This window comes from Dasypus novemcinctus, chromosome 16 (genome assembly GCF_030445035.2).
Source record: "Dasypus novemcinctus isolate mDasNov1 chromosome 16, mDasNov1.1.hap2, whole genome shotgun sequence".
NCBI classification, from domain to species: Eukaryota; Metazoa; Chordata; class Mammalia; order Cingulata; family Dasypodidae; genus Dasypus; species Dasypus novemcinctus.
The window spans coordinates 78943129-78967370 of NC_080688.1; the positions used below are offsets into that span (position 1 = coordinate 78943129).

At 41.1% G+C, this 24242-nt stretch overlaps 1 protein-coding gene across 1 annotated transcript in view; it reads left to right on the forward strand.

Annotated features, from left to right (window-relative positions):
* Positions 1–23659, forward strand: part of TNFRSF11A (TNF receptor superfamily member 11a) — a 62468-nt gene extending 38809 nt beyond the window's left edge. The window contains exons 8-10 of the mRNA XM_058277099.2: positions 273–325; positions 2299–3052; positions 20899–23659. Of these exons, the coding sequence (XP_058133082.1) occupies positions 273–325; positions 2299–3052; positions 20899–21356 (1265 nt within the window). The 3' untranslated portion in view covers positions 21357–23659. The remainder of the gene's footprint in view (positions 1–272; positions 326–2298; positions 3053–20898) is intronic.
* Positions 23660–24242: the final 583 nt, after the last annotated feature.

Genomic DNA, 24242 nt, shown 5'->3' on the forward strand with positions numbered 1-24242 from the left:
AAAAAAATTAAAAAAAAAAAAAACCCTTTTTTGCTTTACAGAGAACAAGAAGTTCTCTTTTTGGTCAGAGGAATAAGATGCCTACATAGTCTTTAAATCAGTTGATTTATTGGTAAATGTCTTTACTCCCAGGACTATCACTAAATGACTCGCAGAAGATGGTATATAAAGATAATATTGGGCTGACAGAATGGTCAATCATACTGAATTCAAAATAGGAAATCTTTTTTATTGAAATCTTATGATGCTATTATTTTGCTTTGTTTTTCTAGCTAATTTGTGGCACTGGGTCAATGAGGCATGCGGTGGCCTAAGAGGAAATAAGGTAAAGTTAAAAGTCTTAGGTTCTTCTTTTATGCTTTTAAAAATTAGACTGATATTGCGACTATTGTCAGATATTGAGCCCCAGTGTCTAAAGCAGGGATTCTTAACAAGGCGTCCATGAACTTGAATTTAAATTTAAAAAAAACATTTTTGTGGAGACGTGTTGGCGCAGGTATGATTATTTATTAAATAAAATACAGTATAGTGTGGATTTAATAAGGGGTCTGTGGTTTTCACCTGACTGGCAAAGGGGTCCATGGAATAAAAAAGGTTAAGAACCCCTGGTCTGAAGGGTATTTTCCTGAGGTGATCAAACCTCAAATCCCCAGGATTGCTTCCTACAGAGTACTTAAATGTCTGTTTTCTTTCTATTTCATTCCACTTTTGTCACCTCTGTGTATATAAGTATTATTTTTGGTACCAATCTTGATTGTCTAATAGTGTAAAACTTCCATATGTCCTTTATTCAGATTCTCCAATTGTTTGCATTTTATGACATTGTTTTATTATTTTTTCTCTCTCTCCCTCTATATATATGTATATATTTTTTCTTGAACTATTTTAGAGTGAATGGCAGATATTATGCTCCTATATCCTTAACTATTTCAGCATGAATTTCTTAAGAACAAGGACATTCTCTCATATAACCATAGTACATTTATCAAAACCAAGGAAGTTAACAGTGTATAATAGTCAGCCAAAGGGGTGCTGATGCAAAGTACCAGAACTGTGTTGCTTTTATAAGGGTATTCATTTGGGGTAGAAACTTAGTTACCAGGCCCTAAAGTGTCCTATTCAAGGTACCATAAAAGGTACTTTCTCACCCAAAGTCTGTTGCCACGTGTTGATGCAAGATGGCGGGCGGTATCTGCCTCCCTTTTTCCTCTTAAGGCTCTGTGGTCTCAGCTTCTGATCTCAGCTATAGGCTGGCATAAGGCTCATCTCTCTTCCCAGGGCTCGTTTCTTTCTGGGTTCAGCTGTAGACTATCAGCTCATCTCTCTTCCCAGAGCAGCAGGATCCTGTCTAATGGGCTGTGTCTCTTCCTCTGTGTTCTCCTTCTCCGGGCATTTACTTCCATGTGAGAGTCTTGTTTTATCCCCACGAGGGGAGTGGGGACTCAACCCTGCACGTCCTAATGACGTGGTCAAATAAAGGCCTAATCTTGATTTACTAAGGTAAAAGTGAAACCTCTGAATCTAATACAGTCTAATACACCCAGAAGAACAGACCAGTTTACAAACACAATCCAATATCTATTTTTGAAATTCATAAAAGTATCAAACTGCTACACAGTGGTACAATACAATTATCCAATCTACATTTGATGTTAAAATTTTAGTGATTATCCCAGTATACCCCTAGATCTGTTTTCCTACATATAAAAAGGTAAAAATTTTAAACCATTAGCTTAGACGGGTTTATCCAATTCCAGCCCCAAAATCACAGGATTCATTCTTGTCTTTCCCTAGTCTATATTTGAATCTTCCCTTCTCCAGTACTGTGAAACCTGCTACCGTGATTCTCTTTAATATATTTATTCATTTGTTCCAGTCTAGAATACATAGAAAGTAGTTTCAGAATTGTTAAACCGCACCACATCAAAAAAACATACCGACTAAAGTGCAATATTCGTTTAGTTCTTTTTGTCCTTAACTTGAGGGTACATAGGGTATGTTATTTGAGTTCCTCTTGTTTCAGTGTAATTAGGCTCATGTTTTGTTTTTTCAATCTATTTGCTAGATTCATTTGTTTCTGGCTGTATTCCATTTTAGTGATCTCTCCCATCCTTAATGATTTAAATTTATTTTTTACCCTAGAATCTTAAATGACACAATGAAGTGCGATGGCAAATGTGCCATCTGTACTTGTTAAAGTGAAAATAATTAGTATAAACACCATTTTCAGCAGCATTGAGCAGAGCAGAGCCCCAGTGAGTCTGGGTCCTAATGCGTCTTCTCCTGAATCTCGATCAGCAGGGGTCGTCAGTCGACAATTTCATGGGCACCCCTGCGGCAGCCTCCAGGCAGCGCCAAGCCTGCGAAGGCGTCTTACTGCTGACTCTGGAAGAGAAGATGTTTTCTGAAGACGTGTGCCAGCCGGATGGCCGCGGTGGGTGCGGGGGTGCAGGCGCAGAGGGCGCCCTGGCGCGCTCCGTGGTCAGCGGGGCGGAGGGTGACCCCTTCAGGCAGATGCCCATGGAGGACGAGTATGTGGACAGGCCCCCGCAGGCCGCAGACTCCTTCCTGTGCTCCACCCGGCCCGGGAGCAAGTCCACACCCCCTTTCTCTGAGCCCCTGGAGGTGGGGGAGAATGACAGTTTAAGCCAGTGCTTCACGGGGACCGAGGACGTGCTGGATTTGGAGAGCTGCGACTGCGTCGAGCCGCTGGGCAGGACTGACTGGATTCCTGCGTCCTCCGAACAGTACTTGCAAAAGGAGGTGGAGGGCGGGCACTGCCGCGACTGGGCAGCCCGCACCCCCTCGGATGGCTGCGAAGGCTGCGGGCAGCTTCCCGCGGAGGACCGGGGGCCCATCGTGGGATCCCCCCAAAGTGGACCCTGGCCGCAGTGTGCCTACGGCATGGCCCTCCCGCCTGAGGAAGCCGCAGACCAGGCAGAGGCGGGAGACCAGCCCTCGGGTGGGCCTGATGGCACCCCTCCAAGCTCCGCGAGGGGCGGCGGAAGCCCTGGGCCTGGAGGCTCCTCCGGTGACCACCCACCTGCGTCTGGTAAGTGACTTTCCTGCTCCCTCAGTTCTGAGCACAAAGACTTGTTTTTTTATTTTTAAAGAAGCTTTAGATTGCATAAAAATATATAGGGGATTCCCCTATGCCCCATCTCTCCCCCTCCCACACTTTTCCCTGGTAACAGTGTTTCCGGGGAGATGTCACAGAGCTTTTAGGGAGTTGGGAAGCTGCGCAGGGAACAGTTCAGCTGGACTATTTTCTTTTGCTACGCTCCTTCGCAGAAGGGTGTTGACCGGGTCAACGAGCCTCTGGATTGTGCCCAGTGCCCTGTGACTTACCTTCTACTCCTGGAGTGTTTGTGTTGATACCTGCCCCATAGCCCTTTGTGGTCAAGCTTCTTGGAAAGCCTTAACCTCAGACCCCAGAGCTGATTCCTAAAGACAGAGCCAGCACTGACCTCAGGACTGGCCAGTCAAAACATTCCCGGAGATTCTGGTTTTGGTTTTAAAACAACCTAGGACCCTTAGGTTTCCACCAGGAAAGTTGTTATAAATTTTAGGAGGATCAACAAAACTGTTTAGGTATTCCATAATTAATTAATATTTATTGTGAGTAGCATGTTGATTCTATACCAAATTAAGGATGCTATGAAACTGTCCTTTAATGGTTTATATGAGAAGCCCCTTTTATAACCACTGTGTTTTAATGTATTTATGGAACCATAAATGATTTAAAGTCATTATAGGAACTTATTGCTGCAACATTGCTTGAGCAGGAACAACCCAACAATTACAATCTTACTGACTTTTTTTACTAGGGTAAATGCCCTCTGTTTCATTATGTTTTACAAGAAACTTTGCAGCTGATGGGAAGGAATTCCTCTCTGGCTCTTGGATTATTTACTATATGGGGGGTCAGGGATCTCTTTGAGAATCTTATGAAAGCTCTAGATACTTTCTCCAGAAAAGTGAATATATGGATATATTATCAGAATTTTCCCCTACTATTTAGGGAAATAGAGTCCTCCCAGCCGGGGGGGAAAAAGCTCATTCATGGACCACCTTCTCATTTGGTGATGTTTATTCTTTCCTGCCTTTTTATTCAGCCTCAAGTAGTGCCAGAAGCCTGTCTTTGATTTATTTTATAAACCTGCTCATGAATTTTATAATTCATGCTCTCAATGCAAGGACTGTTCTGTCCAGTGGTGATGAGGGCTTGTATGTAGCCTTGTTTGTTAGAACAGTGGTACGTTCATCTTTTATCATGGTTTTGCTGCAAATACAGAAATTCACTGATATACAAATTCTATAATATCCATTCTTAGTAAAACTGGAGAGGGGAAAGATGTTTGGGGATATTTTTCAAAGAGCTGGTGTATTTTTCCTTCAGAAGACCTCAGAATTTTTTTTTCTGTGACTGAAATTTGGTTCTTTTGTTTGTCGTCATTATTCTCTTTCTTTGCTAGCATTTAGTTTTCTTCCCTTTAGGAATGAAGATACGTGGAACACTAGTTATTTGGGCTGTGGGGGCAGGGGGCACAGACCAGGTTTTCAGTTGGTGACTTTAGGAAGGTGGCATTTGCCATGTGAACATCATCAGCAGTTCTTAGAGGAACGGTGCTGGCAAACTTTTTTTTTTTTTTTTAAAGGGAACTGACAAGGCTGGTAAAATGTCAAATGTTCAGATGTTTTAAAGTCACCATTCTCTATTCTTTTCTTTTTTTAGTTTTTACAAATAAACACTCCCTCTTCCCTCTCCCCTTACCCATCCCAACCTCTGATCTGATTTCTGTCTGCAAATTTGCTATTTCTTCTCTTCTATCTCCCTTTCTGACCTCATGTGCCTTACTAATTTCACAGAGCCTCGTGTTCGCAAGGTTCTTCCATGTTGCAGCATGTCTCATAGCTTCGTTCTTCTTTATGGCCAAATAATACTCCTTTTTTTGAATATACAACATTTCATTTATCCATTCATTTGTTGTTGGGCACTTGAGTTATTTCCAGCTTTTGATTATTGTGAATAATGCTGCTGTAAATATTGGTGTGCAAGTTTCTGTTTGAGAACCTGTTTTTACTCTCTGTGGGTACATATCTAGAAGTAGAATTTCCAGATCTTATCGTAATTCTGTGTTAAACTTTTTGAGGAACTGCCATATTGCTTTCCACAGTGCCTGTACCATTTTACATCCCAGCCAACAATGCACTAGAGTTCCAATTTCTCAGCATTCTCTGCAATGCTTGTTTTTTTGTTTGCTTGTTTTTGTAATAATTGCTATCCTTGTGAGTGTGAAGTGGTATCTCATTGTGGTTTTGATTTGTATTTCCCTAAGGGTTAATGATAGCTAATGCTGTGGACCATCTTTTCATATGTATATTGACTATGAATTTTCTATTCAAGTCCTTTACCCATGTTTTAATTGTGTGGTTTGTCTTTTTGTTGTTGCATTGTGAATGTTCTTTATATATTCTGGATATTAAACCTTATCCAATATATGGTTTGAAATTACTTTTTCACATTTTTTAGGTTGTCTTTTCACTTTCTTGATAATTTCCTTCAATGCACCAAAGTCTTTAATTTTAATGAAATCACATTTATCTCGTTTCTTTGTTGCTCCTGCTTTGGGTATCACATCTAAGTATCCATTGCTGAATCCCAGGTCATGAAGATTTGCCCCTGCGTTACCTTCTAAGAGTTTTAGAGTTTTTGGCCTTATATTTAGGTCCTTGATCCATTTGGAGTTGCTTTTTGAATACTCTGTGAAGTAGGGGGTCCATTCTTATCCATGTGGATATCCAATTTTCCCAACACCATTTGTTGAAGAAACTATTCTTTCTCCACTGCATGCACTGAGCACCCTTGTCAAAAATTAATTGACCATAGATATGTGGGTCTGGGCTTTTAGTTCTGGTTCCATTGATCTATTTTCTATCTTTATGATGGTACCCCAATCCTTTGGTTACTTTTGCTTTGTGTATAATTTGAAATCAGGAAGTATGAGTCCTCCAGCACTATTCTTCTTTATCAAGATTGTTTTGGCTAGTCAGGAACCCTTACGGTTCCATATGAAATTAAGGATCAGTTTTTCCATTTCTGCAAAAAAAAGGCTTCTGAGTTTTTTTTCTTTGTGTCATGAAACCAAAAGTCAAATCTGTACTTTCCTCTGAAGAGTTTAAACTCTAGCATTTGGTGACCTAGCCTGTTTTTTATTATCTTTAATTTCTCCAGCACTAAACATCTAGGCATAGAAGTAAAAAACAAAGTGTGTCATCAACTAAGTGGTGTTAATTTGCAGAAAGGTTATACTGCTTTTTCTATCGTTTTCTGGTGCTTAGCCATATAAAACATCCGTAGAGTCTGCCAGAGAACATCAGCAAGTGGGCCACGTTAATTTTCGCCTGACGAGAAGAAGCCAGGTTGATTTTTTTTTTAATTAGAGACGTTGTAGGTTTACATAAAAATCATACAGAAGATTCAGAGTTCCCATACACTCCTCCCATACACTCCTTCCCACACAAATTTTTCTTATTACTAACACTTTGCATTAGTGTGGTACATTTGTTACAGTTGATGAAACAATATTTTATTTCTACCATAAACTATAGTCCGTAGTTTACATTAGGGTTCACTGTTGTACAATCCTGTGTTTGTTTGTTTTTCATCCTAGTAACATATACAGAAACTAAAATTGTTTACATTCACAGTGTTGTGCTACCATTTCCACCATCCATTACCAAAACTTTTCCATTCTCCCGAACAGACCTCTGTTCTAATTAAGCATTAACTCCCCATTCCCTACCCCCACCCAGCCACTGGTAAACTATTCTAGTTTCTATCTCTATGAATTTGCTTATTCTGATTATTTCTTATCAGTGAAAGCATACAGTTTTGGTCCTTTTGTGTCTGACTTATTTCATTCAACATGATGTTTTCAAGATTCATCCATATTGTTACATGTATCAGAACTTCATCCCTTTTCCCAGCTGAATAATATTCTATGTGTAGACCACATTTTGTTTATCCATTTTTCTGTTTGTTTGTTTTTTTTAAGATTTTATTTATTTATTTAATTCCCCTCCTCCCCTGGTTGTCTGTTCTCTGTGTCTTTTTGCTGCGTCTTATTTCTTTGTCCGCTTCTGTCGTCGTCAGCGGCACGGGAAGTGTGGGCGGCGCCATTCCTGGGCAGGCTGCACTTTCTTTCGCGCTGGGCGGCTCTCCTTACGGGGTGCACTCCTTGCGCGTGGGGCTCCCCTATGCGGGGGACACCCCTGTGTGGCACCGCACTCCTTGCGCGCATCAGCACTGCGCATGGGCCAGCTCCACACGGGTCAAGGAGGCCTGGGGTTTGAACCGCAGACCTCCCATGTGGTAGACGGACACCCTAACCACTGGGCCAAGTCGGTTTCCCCCATTTTTCTGTTGATAGCCACTTAGGTTGCTTCCATCTTTTGACAATTGTGAATAATAACACTATGAAACCTAGAAGTGAGATTGCTGGGTTATATGATAATTCTGTACTTTCTGAAGAACCATCAAACTGTTTTCCACAGTGGTTATACCATTTTACATTCCCACCAACAATGAACAAGTGTTCTTATTTCTCCATATCTTTTCTAACACATATTTTCCTTTTTTAAAATAGTAATCATTTTAATAGGTGTGAAATGGCATCTTATTGTGGTTTGTGGTTTTGCTTAGGAATTTTTTAATGGCTAATAGCGTTGAGCATCTTTTCATGTGCCTTTTGGCCACTCATATATATGTGTCTTCCTTGAAGAAATATCTAATCAAGTCCTTGGGTCATTTTTCAATTGGGTGGTTTGTGTTTTTGCTGTTGAGTTGTAGTTGCTATTTATATTTTCTGGATATTATTATAAATCTCTATCAGATATGTGGTTTCCAGATAATTTCTCCCATTCTAGGTTGTCTTTTTGATTTCATGATAAAGTCCTTTGTTGCACAATAGTTTTTAAATTTTGATAAAGTACCATTTATCTATTTTTTCTTCTGTTGCTTATGCTTTGGTTGTAAAGTCTAAGAAACGATCACCTAACACAAGGTCATGAAGATGCTTCTCTGCGTTTTCTTCTAGAAATTGTATAGCTTTGTTTCTTAAATAAGTCTTTGATTCATTTTGAGTTAATTTTGGTATATGGTGTGACATAGAAGTCCACCTTCTTTCTTTTGCATATGGATATCCAGTTTTCTTGGTACCATTTGTAGAAGAAACTGTTCTTTCCCAAGTCAGTGACTTTGCACTCTTGTCAAAGATCAATTGACATATATGATATGTCAATTGATATATGTGAGGGTTTATTTCTGAACTCTCAATTTGAGTCCTTTGGTCTTACATGTCTGTCATTGTGTCAGTACCTTGCAGTTTTGATTACTATAGCATTGTAATAAGTTTTAAAATCAGGATATATAAGTCCTCCAGCTTTGTTCAAGATGTTTTTGGCTATTTGAACTCCTTACTCCTTCATATAAATTTGATGATTCCTTTCAGTTTGAGGAACTCCCATTATCATTGCTTATAGGGCAAATCTAGTGGTGATAAACCCTCTCAGCTATTGATTATCTGGAAATGTCTTAAACTTTCCCTTATTTTTTGAAAGACAGTCTTGCCAGATATAAAATTCTTGATTGGCAATAATTTTCTTTCAATGCTTTAAATATTTCATCCTACTGCCTTCTTGCCTTTATGATTTCTGATGAGAAACTGGCACTTAATCTTATTTGAGCTCCCTTGTACATAACATGTTGCTTTTCTTTTGCAGCTTTCAGAACTCTTTCCTTTCCCTTTGCACTCGACAGTGACTATATGTGTCTAGGCAGGGTTCTCTTCAAGTTTATCCTGCTTGGAGTTCATTGGGATTCTTGAATTTTCATATTAATGTATTTCATTAAATTGGGGACGTTTTCTGCCATTATTTCTTTGAATATTCCTTCTGCCCCTTTCTCTCTTTCTTGTCCTTCTGGGACTCCCATAATGCATTTATTGGAACACTTGAAGGTATCCCACAGGTCTCTTAGCCTCTGTTCACTTTCTCTCATTCATTTTTCTTTGTGCTCCTCAGCCTGAATCATTTCCATTGTCTTGTCTTAGAGATCCCTGAGTCTTTCTTCTGCCAGCTCCAATCTGCTATTGAAACCCTCTAGAGTTTTTCATTTCAGTTATTGTCATCTTCAATTCTAGTATTTTTGTTTGGTTTCTTTTTAAAATTTCTCTTCCTTTACTGACTTTCTTATATTGTTCATTCGTTATTTTCCTGATACTTTAGTTGTTTCTTTGTGTTTTCCTGTATTTCCTGAGGATACTGAGAATTTTTTTTTGTTAAGTGTTTTTCTGATGTTCCCAAAGGTGGTCATCTTCATTGATGGTTTCTGGATTTTTATCTTGTTCCTTTGGATGGGCTACCATCCTGGTTTTTTTGTCTGTCTTGTAATCTTTTATTGCGCACTGTACATTTTAATATTTTAAAGTGCTACCTTGAGATTTGGGCCCTGAGCTGTATGTTCCTTAAGTTTCTATCCAGTTATATGACAGAGGGTTCCTTGAGTGCCAGGAATAACAGAAACAAACCAGTCACTGCACAAAACACCTTTCACAGTTTAACTCTCCTATCAAGAAGATCAGCGCAAGGCGAATGTCAAGTGCCTGGTCCTCTCTGTCTTTTCTGAGCCTGTTTTTCCTGGACTTGTGCTTGCTCATGGCCTTAAGAATTCCCCACATATAGTAATTTGGATGCCCCCTCCACTCCTTATGAAATAGACTTTCTCCCCCTCCAGGGTGTTCTATTTTATGTAATTCTTTGCCCTAGGCTGCTTTCACTTAATTGATTTTTATACTGCTTTAGCTGCCTACAAGCTGCTTCTGCCTGCGGGCAAGTTCTGTTAGGATGAGCTGAGTTTAGTTTCCTGGTTCTGTCTTTCAGGCTGTCACCCAGTAGATTGGCACCAACATTCAGGCACCCAGAATGTGCATAGGGGTTACTCTGCTCCTTCTGGAACAGGGCCAGGGACTCACAATGGGAGTGCAGGTTGGCTTCACACCGCACTGGGAAGGGGTTTGGGGAAGGGCCAGCAAGAGTGCTATGAACTTGTCATACCATTTTTAAAGTTGCATTTGCTTGATTAAGCACTCCCCCAATTTCTGCAACCCTTTACTTGCTTTCAAGAGACTTGGGAAAGATGGCTCTGTCAGTTTGTGGTAGTTGTTCAAAGATTCTTTGGAGGAGTGGCACCGTGAAACATCTTATGCCATCATCTGTGACTTGAATGGTTGCAGTGATGGTAGTCAGATTCAGAGGTTCTTAACCGAGGGTCCATGGAAACACAATCAAGCTTCAAGGAGCATGAAAAGTTCATGAAAGCTTTTAAGGAAGTTCTTTCCTCAAGAAGTTCAGGGCTCAGGGACAATTAATTTGTAGTGGTATCTAAGAAAGAGTTTTTGAAGCTGGGAAAAGTCTAAAAACAAGGCAAAGTGATGCTTGCTCCCCAAAGTCTGTAACATTCTGGTGCTGACTGCCAGAAATCCTTTGGGTTCCTTGGCTTGTGTTCCTGCCCCCCATCACACAGCAATGTCCTCTACTTTCTCTCTCAGTTGGGCTGTTCTCTCCTCAGTTACTTTTAAATGAACAGGCCTTATGGTTTCTGGACAAAATGGCACTTTCTCAAGGCCTTTTTTAAAAAGTTGTCATGATTTATGTTCTGTAAAATGTATGAAAAAGGATGGAGCTTGGGTGAGAGGTAAAGGGAAACCTGATACCAAATGATCTCATAAAAGCCACCATGCTCTCAGGAATTAAGGGAGGTGGCCTTTCATATTGAGTTTTGAGATTTGTATATGTGTGTTTTTTGTTTGTTTGTTTTTTGTTTTTTATTTAACCTTACAACCACATTAAGTGGTTTCTAGAGAAATGACAATGGATGGGGACCAGATAGTAGGGCAAAGAGGTCTCCTTCGGAGCCAGCATCCCTTTGAAGAGAGTGATGGTTTTTCATCCAGTTTCACAGTGTAGACTGTTATTTTAAAAATAATACTGTATACTTTGTTTAATTTAGTCCTGCTATTCTTTCTGTACTAATTGGGCTCATCTTGAAGGGTTTGGTTTGTACGCCTTTCTAAGTACTTTTAAAATATGATTCAGAATGGAACTATTAAATACTGCTTCCCATCCCTTTTCTTATCATCATATACCCAGTTTCTTCCAAATGCCTAAAACAGAATTTCTATTTCCATAAAAAGGAAAATCACATGAGAAGCATATGGGTTAAATATAAAATAAGTTCTTTTAAAAATTCCCAAGAACCCAGTGTAGCCTGGATAATTTGAGTATATTTGCATATATTTTTAGTCCTGTTCCTTGGAAGACAATCTACATGATAATTTGGTGGTATTATTTGCCATTGTTCTTGTGATTTAATATTCATGTAAGTTATACATTTTAAACAACTTAATAAGCTTTTGAGAAGAAAAGCATGCATTATCTTGCTTAAAAATGTAAATTTTGTCAGGGATTGAGTTCTCAGAAGTAGGCTTGTTCTCTCTGACTGAGAAATAAAGATTCCATGGGGCCTACCATGTAAGGCATGGACTTAGCAAAGTAAAAACATCTTTCAGGATCATGATGAGATACTTCCTTTGTTCATTGTTTCTGTTGACTTAATGCTATTTTTAACACTAAGCTTCTTGAAAATGTTCCTACTTTAGTTGCATTAAATATTAAAGTCAACTAACCTTTTAAATGATACTCTTCAAAATTCTTGATTTAAGAAGAAATCCTCATGTCATGATGGCTTCCAAGCCTTCAAATACAGTTCTGTGAGTTGCATTGTGTTCACCTGTGAACTGGTTACAGTTTTATCAGTAGGTTAAAGATGTTAGTTACCAGGTGCTGGGTAGGTGCTCTGTGTGCATTATCTTCTTACAACCTCACAGAAATCCTGAAGGGCAGGTTCCTTACTCAGGATCACAAAGGTAGTGAGTGATGAAGCCACAATTCACATGTCTGATGGTGAAGCCTGTGTGTGTGTGTGTGTGTGTGTGTTTGTTTTCTGTTTTTTAAGGAGGTACTGAGGATTGAACCCAGGATCTCATACATGGGAAGCAAGTGTTCAACCACTGAGCTACGTCTGCTCCCCAAGCCTTTGCCTTTAACCATCACACTTTTGCCTCTTAAATTGGCACCAGGGATATTGATTTTATTTGCTTAATATGCCAGAGAATAAAGGGGAACCCTGGCGTGGTAATTGAGCAGCTGCTCTGGCTGACTCACCTAAGCTCCGGAACATTCCACTGGAAGGGACACCAGGTTCTGTGCAAAAGATGATGGTTCCTTTGGTCTATAATGAGACTTCTCTCTTCTTTCAGATGGGTCTGGAAATTCTTGCCTTCACTAGCACTATTCTCTTATGAGGAAAACCCTTTCTTCCACATGTCTCCAACCCCATCTTTTCTTTACAGGTGAAATATGGTTAAAATAAGTGCCAGGGCAACCTTGATTGGAAAAGCTTTCAGAGGAGGGAAAGGGGAGTGGTGAGGCCTCTGGCTATGCTTGTATTCCTAGAGACCTATGGACTGATGGTATCTGTAAAAGCCCAGGCCTTTTAAGCTGTTTTGGGTTAGCCTCCCACATCATCACTCCCTTTTTATACTTCCCCCTAGCAGCCACTAGCAGGGAGAGGTCCTCCCTGACAGAGGACTATCTGGGGTTCCTTAGCACTCAGTGAAAAGAGTTAACTCTCTAAGGGGCATGTATCAGCTGCAGAAACCATGGCAAACATGCTGGAAAGGAGTCCCTGCAGCACCCACCCGATCACACAGAAGCACCCACCTGGTCATGCAGCACACCCACCTGATGGCACAGCAGCACCCACCTGATCACACAGAAGCACCCACCTGGTCATGCAGCACACCCACCTGATGGCACAGCAGTACCCACCTGGTCGTGCAGCAGCACTCACCTGGTTGCACAGCACACCCACCTGGTCGCACAGTGGCACCCACCTGATCACACAGCAGCACCCACCTGGTTGTGCAGCAGGACCCACCTGAACACACAGAAGCACCCACTTGGTTGTGCAGCTTTCTGACACAGCAGCTATGCATGTCGCCGTCCCAGGCCCTTGTCCTCTCATGTCAGCTTGCATAACCACCTAAAACCCTTCCATTCTGAAATACAGAAAGCAAAATCATAAGGAATTATTGCTTTTAGCAAGGACAGTTCAGAACTGAGGGATATTGTGGGAGAAGGAGATTACCAGTTCACTCTAAACCTTGGCCTAGTGCCATGTTAAGTCAGCTTGCAGCTGGTTCACATGAGAAATGAGTGCGGTTTGGGGTAGAATTAAATAAATGAGTCATATTAATTGATTATTTCAGCAAAGAAAACAAATGTCGATTCGATTTGAGCAAAGTGCCCTTTGACTCTTCAATACACCTTCAGATCCTCCAGTAGACAGGGATGGAAAGATAACATTGCTATGCGGTACATTTCACAAATCTCTGTTTCCTTAGGACACTAAATTACGTTCTGGTAGTAACGAGGCTATTGTTGCCGCCACGACTCATACTTTGCTATTTACCAAATGTTTTTAAATCCTTCATTTCATTTGCCCCTCATACCATTCTGCCAGGTACTTATGAGTTTACTTATTCATTCATGTAACAAATATTTAATGCGTGCATGCTTTGTGCAGCTGTACTCTGCCAGGCTAGCAGGTTGTGAAAATTGATGCTCATTTCTTAGAAGAGCAAATCTGGGGAGTTGTTAGGTGGTTTGCCCCAAATGCTTTCACAGAGCATGAGGGGTGAGCCAGGACACAACCAGAAAGCTTTTCTAGCTGCCGTGTTCTCACTGTAGTAAGTCAGGCAGCCGCTAAGACCATGGCTCTTATAGTCACCAGGTCGTCTTCAGAGACTGAAACACAGGAGGACTGTGATGTTTTTATATTACCTTTAAGTGAGTCTGGACTACGAAAAGCCAAGGAAAAAGAAGGCTGTTACACAGTTTTCATCCTTGGAACAATGTCAGTCAGAAAACAAAACAAAACAAATGGAATTCTCACATGCAAAGCCCCTGCAAGCTAGTCTTTATAATGAAGGCAGCCCAGCAGGTGGAGAGTACTCAGGACATTCTGGATTGGGGGTGTGGTTGCTATTGCTCTTAGTATTACTGGAAGTTCTATTTTTTTTTTAAAGATTTATTTATTTATTTATTTCTCTCCCCTCCCTCCCCACCCCAGTCGTCAGTGGCTGGGGAATCTGTGTTTCTCTTCGTTGCGTCATCTCATTGTGTCAGCTCTCCGTGTGGGCGGCACCATTCCTGGGCAGGCTGAACTTTATTTCGCTCTGGGCGGCTCTCCTTATGGGGCGCACTCCTTGTGTGTGGGGCTCCCCTATGCGGGGGACACCCCTGCGTGGCAGGGCACTCCTTACGCGCATCAGCACTGCATGTGGGCCAGTGGGGTTTGAACCATGGACCTCCCATGTGGTAGACAGACGCCCTAACCACTGGGCCAAGTCTGCCGCCTGGATGTTCTCTTACAATCTATCACCACATAACCCACAGATGAGCCCTGTAAAAGGAGCAGACTGATCACTCACAGCTAGTGGGTCCCTCTTGAATGCCCAAGCCCTTCTGCTCCCAACCCAAGCTTACAAAGAATTTGTGAGTGTTCACAATCCTGAGAGTGTGAGCCAATCTTATACTTTAAAATCTATTTAAAAGCTATTATGTTACCTGGTAAAAAAAAGAATTGAGTAGTGATAAGCATTGGATTTGGTTTTATAATAATCACTGAATGCTTTGGGAAGATTCAAGGAATGAGCTGCTAAAAATATTTGTTATTGAAGTTGTTGGTTGAGACAACTATGAAAGATTGGTAAAATAAAACTACAGAAGGATTCTGCACTTAGACTGCTTGGCAAGCGACTTTTAGGTCTCATTGTACTCTAAAGAAACCAAAACTGGAAATGGTAGGCAAAACATTAAAGGGATCTTTGGTATAGTCAGTAGATCCATTCTCAAAAGGGCAGGCTTTAGTTCCACATCAGAAAATTGGTGTTGAAAGTTTTACAGCAAGTGACAGATGGTTTGACTATCAGAAAAATCATATCCTAGGAGACCAGTATTTAAGACTGGTGGATATCTTCTGCAACCCAATTGTTTTACTGAAGATTTAATTCTTTATCAATAGGGAAAATTTTTGCAGTATTGGAGCATGTCTAAATTATAAGATGTTCCCTCCAAAAACAGTGATGCCAAACCAAAGTATCAATGGGGAAAAAAACCTGAAGCAGTACTCTTCAGCAGCTGCTTGCAGTGAGAACCAATAATGTAATTTGCAGAGCCCAGTGGAAAATGGAAATTCAAAGTTCCTTGTGCAAAATTAATAAGAATTTTAAGGTGAAAACAGCAGGGATTATACCAAACATGGGGCCCTTCTGTGTGCGTCACCTGTGCAGCTGCACAAGTCATACACCCACAATCATGTCCCTGCTGCCACTTTCTTTTTTTTAATTAATTTATTTCTTTCTCTCCCCTTACCCCCCGCCCCAGTTGTCTGTTCTCTGTGTCTATTTGCTGCGTATTTTTCTTTGTCTGCTTCTGTTGTTGTCAGCGGCATGGGAATCTGTGTCTCTTTTTGTTGCGTTATCTTGCTGTGTCAACTCTCCCTGTGTGCAGTGCCATTCCTGGGCAGGCTGCACTTTCTTTCGCACTGGGTGGCTCTCCTTATGGGGCACACTCCTTGTGCATGGGGCTCCCCTATGCTGGGACACCCCTGCATGGCACGGCACTCCTTGCGCACATCAGTCCCGCCCGTGGGCCAGCTCCACACAGGTCAGGGAGGCCCGGGGCTTGAACCGCGGACCTCCCATGTGGTAGACGGACGCCCTAACCACTGGGCCAAGTCCGCTTCCCCTGCCACTTTTTTTTACATTGGCAATTCCGGAGAAGTTAAAAAAAATTTAGTCTGTACCAGTTTACTGTCTCATAAAAGTCAGCATGGATGGAATGAACTTGGAGTTGATCAGATTGTTCTTGCATTAATTATGCTTTCAATAAACACTGGAAGAATAAACTTGTCTGAGAATCTCATATTCTTTATAAGTAACTTTTCTTTACATCCCAGTCATTAGGATTTAAAGGTCCTGTTTTGTCTCCCCTCCTTTTCACCTTGGCCCCCCAAGTATAATATCCTTAATGCAGTTATGGATCTAAGGGTTCTGGAATGTTTAAATATATCACTTAGGTTTTGAGTTCCATTTTTGGGGGGAAAAATTGGAAATAAGATGTAGAGCCTATAGAATTAAAAATTAAAAATATCAAAAATGTTTGCTATGGGGCAGTGACATGGGATGAAATTCTTAAAATGGGAATTTTTACACAAAATCCTGTTTTGCAAAATAAGGTGAAAAACACAGATTTTCACCTATGCTCAAACTGAAGTTTCCAACAAAGAAGAAGGTAAATAACAATGGATTCATGATGATGATTTGTTGGAAAATAAAATTTTAAATTATGTAGAAATCTTATATGCCGTGACATAAACAGAAGATAAATCTAAATATGAAGAAGAGATGAGATTAAATTCAAAACCATACATCAGTCATGCAGTGGCTAGAAATGCCCTCCGTGCACATCATATTGAAGAAAACTGAAACCAGTAGTTGATGTAGTGAAAAAAAGTAAAGGAACTATGGAAAAATCATCCTTTCAAGCAACTTAAAGTAACCAATTTTATGAAATAAGCATGGTATGTTTTAAAGTAGAAGGTTTATGTTATAGCATTATTTTTATTTCCCACTTTGACTTTTTCTATTAAACTAACCATCCCAGCATTTAGGACTGCTCCTGAGCCACCAAGGCTACTCATTCTGAGGCTGCTTCTTCAGCAGAAGCCCTTGTGCTTGGGGTCAGTAGTAGCTGAGTTACTTGTAAAAATCATTTAGAGAGAGAATTATTTTAAAAGTTCCTATCTTAAACATTTGAAAACTAAAACATATAACTTACATACACTGATTCTTTTTTAATATAGAGCCATATGTATTGGCTGATTAGTTTCCTGATTCTTTTTTACATTAACCACAATGTCTTTTTTTTTTTTAAGATTTATTTTTTATTTATTTCTCTCCCTTTCCTCCCCAGTTGTCTGCTGTGTCCATTCGCTGTGTGTTCTTCTGTGACCACTTCTATCCTTATCAGCAGCACCAGGAATCTGTGTTTCTTTCTTTTTTTTTTTTTTTTTAAGATTTATTTATTTATTTAACTCCCCCGGTTGTCTGTTCTCTGTGTCTATTTGCTGCGTCTTGTTTCTTTGTCCGCTTCTGTTGTGGTCAGCGGCACGGGAAGTGTGGGTGGCCATTCCTGGGCAGGCTGCACTTTCTTTCGCGCTGGGTGGCTCTCCTTACGGGGCGCCCTTGCGTGTGGGGCTCCTCTACGCAGGGGACACCCCTGCGTGGCACGGCATTCCTTGCGCACATCTGCACTGCGCGTGGGCCAGCTCCACACGGGTCGAGGAGGCCCAGGGTTTGAACCCTGGACCTCCCATGTGGTAGGCAGACGTCCTATCCATTGGGCCAAGTCCACTTCCCACCACAATGTCTTAAGTTCCAGTTTCTATTTCTTTACTGTAGAATGAGAAATTAAAGACATTTGCAGAACAAACTTATGCACACAATCCTTCTAGACTTGTACTGTTTAAATTTTTTATTTTTTTTTTACAGTTGCCTCAACTACATCTGGTTTGTTGCTGTTCCTTTCCTTCCCCTTCCCCTTCCCCTTCCCTCACTTTTATTTGGGTTTTTACGAAGCATTCACTTTAGTTTTTATAGAGACATTTTCCATTTGTTTACACACATTTCACCTCTTTACATAATACATATTTAATTAACTTCCCTAATAAGTTCAACTGGTAAAAACAGACTTGAGAGTCACATGGTCACTGGTGGGAGCAGAAAGATGTAACATACTAGCAAGTAGATTCCAGCTTAGAGCATGCTGTTATGTTATGGCATCTGTCAGTATATTTTATAGAGAATGGAGAATGTGGGTCAATCTGGTAAATGGAAATACTAGTTGGCCTCCCCCATATTGCTCAGGAGGATTATTAATTTATTTTTATGAACATTTTTTTTTTTAAGATTTTTTATTTATTACTCTCTCCTTCCTCCCACCCCCCCCCCCAGTTGTCTGCTCTCTGTGTCCATTTGCTGTGTGTTCTTCTGTGTCTGCTTATATTCTTGTCAGTGGCTCAGGAAATCTGTGTATTTGTTGCATCACCTTGGTGCATCAGCTCTCCATGTGCATGGTGCCACTCCTGGGCAGGCTGCGTTTTTTTTGCGCAGGGCGCACTTCTTGCACGTGGGACTCTCCTACGCGGTGGACAACCCTGCGTGGCAGGGCATTCCTTATGCGCATCAGCACTGCGAGTGGGCCAGCTCACCAGAGAGGTCAGGAGGCCCTGGGTTTGAACTCTGGACCTCCCATGTGGTAGGTGGAGGCTCTATCCATTGAGCCAAATCCGCTTCCCTGGGAGGATTATTAGACAAACAAAATCTTGCTTCTATCCATCTTGTAGTATACCCCATACAACTACGTATGGGACAAATAGTATGAGTAGTAAATCTCCCTGGGTGAGTTTCCAATGTTTTGCTTCCTTTTGAAATCACTTGATTTCACAGCTCCTTAACTGTGAAAGGCCCCTGTGGATGGAGATAAGTCTCTCCAAAGGAAATTTCCTGGATGCCTGGTGGTATTTTACACCATCCAAAACGTGCCTTCCAATTTTGGGGGGAAACTTCTTCATATTGAGTGACGACAGAAACTTAAATTTGTTTATATAACAAATTTATATACATTTTTTAAAGCTGGGTCACAATAAAGAAGAAAAAAGTGAGGCCAGTGAATCATGAAGAGCCAGTTTGATGTTCACATCTCAAGGTCAGACTATAGGTTTTGTTTGTTATGCTGAGTGCTGAGGCCTTCTGATCTGCTTTGTTTGTGGCACATATTTTAGCCTGGAAATTTTCTGGAGCAGTCGACTTTAAAATAGAAGAAGAATAAGACGTAGTAGTTTCCTAACATTTGTTGATCTATTTGTTTTTCAAGAAGCCCATTAATTAAAGACTGGTTAAACCCATAAGGACAAAACATCCCAGGATCAGAAAGAAAGAATAATTTATAGGATAATTCTTTTTTCCTGTTTTAATCTTCAGAATCTCCTTTTACCAGGCGTAAGAAGAAAAAAAAATCAATTAAGGAAATGTATTAACCTCTGCTAAATACTGATCCCACTTGGCCCAATGGCCCTCCAGGACAGGGCTCTGCTAGGGGCATCTCTGGAAGGTGAGAGCGAAGGCACCCAGGGAGATAAAGGCATCAGATGTGGATGAGTCGGTTAGAGAGGAGGCTCGACTGTGGTCTCATCAGGCAACAAACTTTCTTTCTCCACCTTCACTTCCCTTCCTGATATTTTTGACCATTTTAAGTGTATGATTCAGTGGCATTAATTGCATTTATAATATTGTTACCATCTCTACCATTCATTACCCAAATTTTTTCATCACTCCCTAAAGAAACTATATCCATTAAATAATAATTTCCCATTGCCCCCAACACCTCCAACACCATCCCTCCTGACTATTGGTAATCTTATTGTACTTTCCGTGAATACGCTTATTTTAGATATTTCATCCAAGTGCATTCGTACAATATTTGTCCTTTTGTGTTTGGATTATTTCATGTAACATAATGTTTTTAGGTTCTTCCATATTGTAGCATATATCAGATAGTCATTCTTTTTTATGGCTGAATAATATTCCACTATATACATACTGTAAACATTTTGTTTATCCATTCAACTCTTGATGGGTCTGTTGTTTCCATCTTTTCGCTGTTGTGAATACTACTACTCTGAACATTGGTGTGGCTGTATTTGTTTGAGTCCTGGCTTTCAGTTATTTGGACATATTGTAATTCTGTTTTAAGTTTTTGAGGAATCTTCAAACTTTTTTATAGCAGCTGCATCATTTCACATTCCCACCAACAATGTGTAAGTCTTCCAATATTTCCATATCCTCACCAACACTTGTTATTTTCCATTTTTTAAAAAATAATAGGCAACTTAATTTGATATAAAATGGTATCTCATTGCAGTTCTGATATGCATTTCCTTAGTGACTAGTGATGTTGAGCATCTTCTTATATGCTTTTTAGCCATTTGTATGTCTTCTTTGGAGAAATGTCTATTCCAGTCCTTTGCCCATTTTTTTATTTAATTGGGCTGTATGTCTTTTTTTTGTTGAGTTGAAGGAGTTTTTTTTTGTATTCTGGGTATTAAACCTTTAGCAGATATGATATTGCAACTGTTATTTCCCATTCTGTAGATTGTCTTTTCACTTTGCTGACAATGTCCTTTGATGCACAAACGTTTTTTATTTTAATGGGGTCCAATTTATTTATTTTTCCTTTTATTACTCGTGCACCCTTTTTTTTTTCAAACATCTTAATCTTGTCTATGATTCTACCACTCAGTTTTCTTCTGCCATTATTACTCTGAATCCCACATGGAAAATGATAAAGCTTGAGTATGGTCCGTAAGCTTGCTTCTCTTTATTTTTCTCACCTCTTTTTCTCTCTCTCCCTTCTCACCCTCTCCGTCAGACTGGTGGGATGAAAAATGACATTGCAGAAAAAACTCACGGGAGTGTCCCGATGCATTTCCTAAGTGTGTCCTTAAGAAAGGGCTGCTGCGACACCGGCTGTGAGAGAAGTGGGGCACCATGACCCCCCTCTTCATCAGGAAACTTTCCTCTCACAAGACCGAGTTCTCACCAAGAACGTATGAATCACCCCTCTCCTGTTCTCTCTTCCTCTCCTTTGTAGGAAATGTGACTGGAAACAGTAACTCCACGTTTATTTCCAGCGGGCAAGTCATGAACTTCAAGGGCGACATCATCGTGGTCTACGTCAGCCAGACGTCGCAGGAGGGCGCGGCGGGGCCCGGCGGCGGCGCGGCGGGGGAGCCAGAGGGCCGCCCGGTGCAGGAGGAGGGTGCCGGCCACAGGGCCGCCTTCGCGGGGCCGGGTCCCCGCTTCCCGGACAAGGCCGCCGAGGAGCAGGCGCCGGCCTGGCCCGAGGAGGCCTCGCGGCCTGTGCAGGAAGAAGGGGCGCCCCCACCCCCGCGCGCCTTCCAGCTTCCGGCCGCCTGGGACCGAGGGGACAGATCTGTGCCTGCAGAACCTGCCGCGGCATCCCTCGCGCAGGGTGCTTGCGGGGCCGGCGGAGGGTCCCGCGGTTGCGGGGTCGCACCCAGCAGGGACCTGCATTTCCGGTGGACGTAAGCGAGCGGCGAGGACCTGCATTTCCGGCGGACATAGGCGAGCGGCAAGGACCTGCATTTCCGGCCAACATAAGCGAGCGGCGCAGGCGCAGCTTCGGGTCCCACGTGCCTTCAGGATGGACGCGGCGGCTCACGCCCGGACCTGGGAAGGCTGGCGCGGGAGAAGCGGAACGGGGGCCTGGCCGCCCTCCAGCTTGTCACCCTTCTGAAACCTTACAGGGATTGCCATTTGGCTGGTTCCAAATCTGCTGTTTATTCGGTACATTTATAGAAAATAAGGTGACCTTTCTCTTCCTAGAAAATTACTTTTTAGAAAGTAAAGTTATTACCACCCAGTGATGCGCACAACCACTTATCACCTGATTACACAGGTGCATATTATTTTGGTTGGACGGTGTTTTACCTTCTATGGTTTTTATCCCTCCTCTCTCCTTATTATCATCTCTTCAGTGATTTGTGTCTTCGTGACATCTCATTTCATGACTGTCCTATTCTATTTGGGTGTTTTTGTTTTCTCTATTTGTATTTTGCTTTCAGTCATAGTGTATTGCTTGACACTTTGGCTTTTGGTTTTTTCCCCCACTCTTTTAAGTGTGTAAGAGTTTGTTTTTGAAAAATCTCCTAAGGGTGACAGTCTTTACATTTTCTTTTGCACCCCCTCTTAAGATAGCTATGTACCGGTGCTTGGGGCATGGTTTTGGGTGGGTGTCTGTACTAAGCACTTTGGGGAAAGCTTTGAACTTGGAAACCCACAGGGAGAGATAGTGAAGAGTGGAGGAACTTTTATTTTCTGAACACTTTTCTGTTTCCATTTTTTAAAGAAGGAAAAAGGGAAGCCCTGTTTTTCCCTGAATGCATTTAAGTTTGTATCAGTCGTTCAGCAGAACTAAGAAGAACTGTGTGTCCTCCCCACACCATTCCAAGAGAAAGCTTCCTGGGGTGAGTTTATGTATCCACTCTGCAGAGGCACTCAGGTACTCTGGTAACGAAATTGCTAAACATCCAAGTATTGCAGCCTTATATTCTTAATGTCTCTGGAAAAGATGTGAAAAAATGAATAGGACACAGGTATCATTTACACACAAAGTGAAATGGAGATGCTAGGGAAGTTCAAGAAAGAATAAATAAAGTTGAAACATTAATTCGCATTTTCTCTTTCTAGATAAGTATGGCATAATATTTTTAGGCAATAGGCCCTTTTTCTTCCTAACTCATTGTGCATCTCTGATTTAGCCTTGTGTAAGTGGAAAGCATTAACTGCTATTTTCCAATGCATTTAAATTAAAAACCCAATTTCCATGTTGTGAATATGAGAAAACATATCCTAGAGATAGATACTTTTCTCTTGTTGAAGAAGCAGTATGAGTCAAACGAGCAAGACTTACATGGATTGTTTCACCTTTCGAGACCAGTGAATATTTGTCCTCCTCAAATACTCAGTGGCAAAAGTTAAAATATACCTAAGCAAATTTAAATTAATTTCGTGGATCTGGTAGGTTAGAAGAGTAGTAATAATGGTCACCAGCCAGGACTTAAATAGCCATAAATGTGCAGCTGAAGGGAACAGTCAGTGATGGTTAGTTCCTCCTTGCAGGTTGCAATTCTCTTGGAACTCCACTGAGCTAGGAGTGGTCAGTTACGGTTTTTAATGGAGAAGCAGAGGGCAGCTGCAAAACTGATGTGAGTCCATAGCTGACATAAAAATTAAATTTTTTTTTTAAACCGCAGGGAGTAATTGCATTACCAGGATCGCCAAATGGTGGGGTTTACCATCTTTAAAAGGACAGATTTTTTTAGCTGAGTTAACATTCATCTAAAGAGATGTTTTAAAAGTGAAGAGATCATTGTACCTTTAAATATGGAATATATTCAACAAAATAGAGATGACAAAGTAGGATGCTGAGCTAAAAGCCCAAGTTTCTACTGTGACACTATCGTAGTCTCGCTGATACTGCTTTACCTTTCTGTGCTTTCATTTTTCTTTCTAATTAGCATTTTTACTAGTTTTCCTACTCAGAGATATCAAAAGGATGCTAGGGGAAATATAAAGAAAGTACTTTGAACCCCTTAAATTAAAAATGCTATATAAATACGAGAATCTATTTTCAGAAAACGGTAGTTATTCTTTCCCCACACTGATCCCTACTAATTGTATATTGATCCAGAAAAACCTAAATGATAGGAAATGATTAACATAGATCTGTGTCTGTGTATTGTAATGATGTATGTGATAAATGTAAACAGAATGAAATGAAGGCAATAATGAAAAATTGTTTGGAGGAAGTGATAAAGAGATTAAACTCATGTTAGACTATAAAAGATTTTTCTTCATGGTTTGCTCAAACAGAGCTCTTAATAGAATAATGATCAGACTTACTCCTGTTCTCTAGGGTGTACGGTAGTGTCAAACATTGGTTATATTGTATCCTATTTGTGGTACCCTTGGCAACAGAGTTGGGACAGAAAATACCTTAAGTGCAGTTGATCTTGTAAGAAAACTCTTTAAAATATTGTCCACTCAATGCAAGAGTTGAAAGGGAAATGGAGTTCTAAGGTATCCCACCCACATTTAACTCCTCTACCAGGAGAAGGAAGAACTAATTTCTCTTATCTGCAAGCTCAAAGAGCAAGCTCCTATGGCAGAGGTGGGAATGGGGTTGTGGGCTCTTGCCACATCCAACCGCCCAAAATTCAGTGGCTTAAAACAACACCATTTATTTAGCTCACAAGTCTGTGGGGTGGTTCAGCTAGGGTGGGTCTTCAGGCCAGGGTGGAACTCAGCTGGGCTTGCTTCTATGTGTGCAGCCTGCTGGCAGGTTGGCTTGGGGTTGGCTGGGGTGGGTTCAGCTCTGCCACACGGTCTTCAGCAGGATAGCTGGGGTCGTTC